Below are 4,520 nucleotides of genomic sequence, written 5' to 3' on the forward strand. Positions count from 1 at the left end.
AAATAACAGCGATTAAAGGTTTGTCCTTTTAGTAGCACAGAGCCTCAGCAGGAGGAAGGGGGACGCGACATCGCAGATGGGGACCCTTAAGCCTGAAGCGCCTCAATTCACCTAGCCTTCTGCTGCCCACGCAGCTGTCTTCAACCATCCAATAGTAGACCAAAAAACCCGGAGATGGATGTCCTAAAGCAGAAGGAAAAAATAGTACTCATCTTACAGAAGGAGTACTACCAAACTAAAAAATTGAGCTACTAAAAATACAAATATAACAACTAATATGTTTGTTGTTTCTTCATAATATCTTTCTAATGAAAATGTTGGCTAGTGTCTGTTTAGTCACGATTTTTATATTACATTCACTGTAACTTACATGAAATGCAAATTAGTAAACTGGGCTCTGTAAGGATTCCCACTCTTCATCAGCCCGATTGTCCATGGGAGGGTCTGCAATTTGTCTAGCTTTACAGATGTTATGAAGCACTGCACAGGCTGTTATCAGTTTGCAGACCTTTCCTGGTGCCAGTCGCACCTTTCCATGCAAAATGTGAAAGCGCCTCTTTAGTTGACCAAGGAGTCTTTGTTGACTGCGGCTCGTGTTTTCTTGTGAGTTAATGAAAATGAACAGAATTCAGTTGATATTTTCAAAACATGTCACTGTTACCTGTTGTAATTTAGCTATGACCTCTGGTCAGGATGGAGGTAAGGTGTGAGGAGCCATGGTTTACAAGGATAACCACTGTCCCCTAACAAGTGGCAATTTGCTGGAATACGACGTATTTCAAACAGATGTCTCAGGCCACTCTCCGCCAGTATCCTGGCTTCATGTGTTGGGCCGGGCCATTTTGCAACAATGTCTATAATCCTATAATCTGCACTGAAAACAACTTGAACGTTTCTGCTGTGGTACCTCTTTCTATTAACATAAAAGTCCTCGTCTTCCGACGGTGCAATAATTTGGATGTGGGTTCCATCAATTACTCCGACAACACCAGGGGAGCCTGCTATATTCATAAATGCAGTTTTTTGAGCCTGCAAGTTGGGAATGTCCAGTGGAAACGAAATGAACTGTGACACAATAAGAGGTTCTGAAAGTGCTGTAATTGTTTGTGTGATAACTCTGCTTACAGAAGGTTGTGACAGACCCAAATCATCACTACTGCATTGTTGCATTTTCCCAGATGCCAAATATCGTAATGTAGTGATTATTTTCAGTTCTGGCGCTATGGAATTTCTGCGCTGTGTCGGAGATGTTAGTGCGTCTCTAATAAGATCAGTCACAAACATGATCCCTGCACGATCTAATCTATAGCGTCTTATTAACTCCCTGTCATCCATTGTCTTCAACACATTTCTTCTCCCTCTTCGTCTTTCTGCCATTTTCTCCTCTTCTAAAGAAACTCTTAAGCCTCTTAAAAGTCCTTGTCCGTGCTCCTAACAAGTTTGACCTTAAGACTTCTTTTAAGGGCTAAGATGCTTTCTGAATTACTTTTTTCTTTAATAGGATTTTTTCTTTAATTTTAAAAGTAAACGGCCACATTTCTAAGAATTTTCTTAGAATTTTGTCACTAGGAGCTACTTTTTGCATTAAGATTCTTTATGAATACAGGCCCAAGGCTATGAGCACATGCAGGTGCTGTATCACTCAGAAGTCCACTGGCTGTCGAGGGGCAAGGTGTTGTCACGCTTTTACGAACTTAAAACAGAACTCGCCACATTCCTCTCAGAGACTAACTCCCCGTATGCAGAACTGTTTGACAACGAAATGTGGCTTGTACGAGTTGCATATCTTGCTGATATTTTTGAGCACCTCAACACATTAAATGTATCGATGCAAGGGAGAGGACCCAATATATTTGAACAGTTCAGACAAAAATGGCTGCGTTCAAGAAAATAGATTCCTCATCTGTGCTAAATCGGTGTATCCAAAGACAGACCCTGGACATGTTTCCAAACTCTTGCTATGAGCACAGAGCTGGACAGTGCGGCCCACAAAAATAACTTGAAACAACCTTTAAGGGGCGATCTCACTAACTTCAGCTCGGTTTGACGAAACTTCCCAGAGAACAAACAAACCTGGACTGGATACGCGACCCCTTCAGTATCAATGTGGAAAGATCCACAGTGCCAAGAAACGAAGAGCATTTCCAGCTGAGTGGACCTGTCTGTGACCTGACGCTGAAAAGGAGATTTGGTGAAGTAAGCTTTCCCATCTGGATTGCAGCGATGTGATGAATGAGTATCCCATCGCTCGCACTATAGCAGTCAAAACGATCTACCATTCAGCACAACCTAGTTGTGTGAAAGTGGCATCTCTACCTGGTCCAGCTCAAGTCAAGAGAGAAACAGTTTGGACACTGAGCATGAGCGGAGGTCGCTCTGTCTATGTCACCCCCAGACTTGAAAAACTCTTATCACAAGACGTAAAGCACGATCCCAATTGTGTCATTACACGTTCCACGAAATTGAATCATAAACTGGTTCGGTGAACACTTTATTTTGCGTGGAGAAAAGATTTTGGACATTGAGTTGCTTCGAGTCTCCCTTTTGCTAAATTCGGAAAAAACAGAGGATGTAATTATAAGGGCCTTAAAAAAGCTAATCACTGCAGTAATGAAACCTAAAACGAGCTGTCGTGAACGATTGTATGGAGGCTCTGTCAATTCTTCGTCATCAGCAGTTAGGGAAGCTAGGTGTGCTATTTGATAGCAGACCTTTCCTTAGAAAGGCCACATTTCGAGCATTTGTAAAACTGCATTTTTGTGCAACAGAGCTCCAAAAAATAATCTAAATACGGCCTATGCTCTCAATGTCAAATGTCAGAAATGTTAATCCATGCATTTATCCACTAAGGAAGGCTGGTCATTGTAGAGCCTCTGATGGGTGGTTGTTCTGCACGTTAGTAAACAAACTCAGTGAGTACAATGCAGCAGCTAGAGTTCTTACTAGAACAAGGACGTAGACTATTAGCCCGGTACTGTCACACTGCAATGGTACCTATCAAACATCGTAGAGATTTTAAAAATCTTGCTTCTTACTATACAGCCATGACGGTTTAGAACCTCAGTATTTGAACGAGTCTTGACATCGGATAGTCCTCACAACGTCCGCTCGGTTCTCAAAAACTCTGGCAATGATAAACCTAGATATCAAAGTCAACTGCGGGCGGCAGATCCTTCTCCTCTTTAGCGCCCAAACTCTGGAATAACTACCTCACATGTTCGGGAGGCAGACACACTCTTCAGTGTAATCTAGATTATAAAGACCATCTCTTTAACCGGGCCTTACACATCACATACTAATACACTTATACTATCACATCCATTAAAGGATTTTAGGCTGCATTCAATTAGGTAAAACACGGAACCGGAGAACACTCCAATAACACTGATGTACTTGCTCCATCGTTAGAAGAATGGATCTACGATCATATTAGTCTGTTTTCTCTATTATTCCGAGGTCACTGTAGCCACCAGATCAGTCTGCTCCAAGTTCGCGGGTCACTGCAGTCACCCGCATAGGATGTACCAGCCAGAGGTGGACAGCACCAGAAAGCCTTACAGCCCTGAAAGACAGCGGAGACCAGGATAGAGCCCCAGATAAAGATACCCTGTAAAGACCTTGTCTCAGACGACCACCGGACAAGACCCACAGGAAACAGGAATGATTCTTCTGCACAACCTGACTTTGCTGCAGCCTGGAATGAATGCTGTTTTTGTTGGTGTCAGAGGAGAAACTGGCCCCCAAACTGAGCTGGTTTCTCCCAAGGTTTTTTCTCCATTCTGTCACTGATGGAGTTTTGGTTACCTTGCCGCTGTCGCATTGGCTTGCTTAGTGGGGGACACTCATTTTTTCAGCGCTATTCGTTGATTGATGCAAATTTTGCCCACAGATACCATTTTTAAACGACTGAGCTGCATATCGACCTCAACTGAATTCAATGATGAACTGCTTTAACTGTCATTTTGCATTATTGACACACTGTTTTCCTAATTAATGTTGTTCAGTTGCTTTGACGCAATCTTTTTTGTTTAAAGCACTATATAAATAAAGATGACTTGACTTGACTTTTGTACATGCAGTTGTCATGGTCCTCCTTAGTTTCTTATTAATTTGCTCAATGCAGTGAAAATATCTTGTTTTGTGGCCTTGTTTAGTTTGAGTGATTTTGACATTGATTTTATTCACATTTGTACATGCAGTTATCATGGTCCTCCTTAGTTTCTTATTAATTTGCTCTGAATAGAGTAAAAATATCTTGTTATGTGGCCTTATTTATTTAATTAACTTTTGTATATGCGGTTGTCAGGGTCCAGTTACTTATTAAGCTCTGAAATGCACATTGTACGGGATAATATATGTATGTAGGGTTATGTTTTTAAAAAGATGATATATGAGTGTTTTCAACAGTTATTTTTGAATAAATAAATTTTGTTGGTTGAATTTTGCGACTTAGGGTTAGGTCTTAGTCATGTGGGTTGGACTTAGTGTTTTTGGGTGGGTTGGACTTAGTCAGTTGTGCT

At 41.4% G+C, this 4,520-nt stretch overlaps 1 protein-coding gene across 1 annotated transcript; it reads right to left on the reverse strand.

The window, feature by feature from the left end:
• Window positions 1-382: 382 nt before the first annotated feature.
• LOC122143571 (putative nuclease HARBI1) lies at window positions 383-1,172 on the reverse strand. Its single transcript, XM_042754076.1, is given in 2 exon segments — window positions 383-590; window positions 656-1,172. Coding segments are annotated over 2 exon segments (723 nt in total). The 5' UTR covers window positions 1,171-1,172.
• Window positions 1,173-4,520: the final 3,348 nt, after the last annotated feature.

The sequence above is a fragment of the Cyprinus carpio genome, unplaced genomic scaffold, assembly GCF_018340385.1.
Source record: "Cyprinus carpio isolate SPL01 unplaced genomic scaffold, ASM1834038v1 S000006452, whole genome shotgun sequence".
Taxonomy (NCBI): domain Eukaryota; kingdom Metazoa; phylum Chordata; class Actinopteri; order Cypriniformes; family Cyprinidae; genus Cyprinus; species Cyprinus carpio.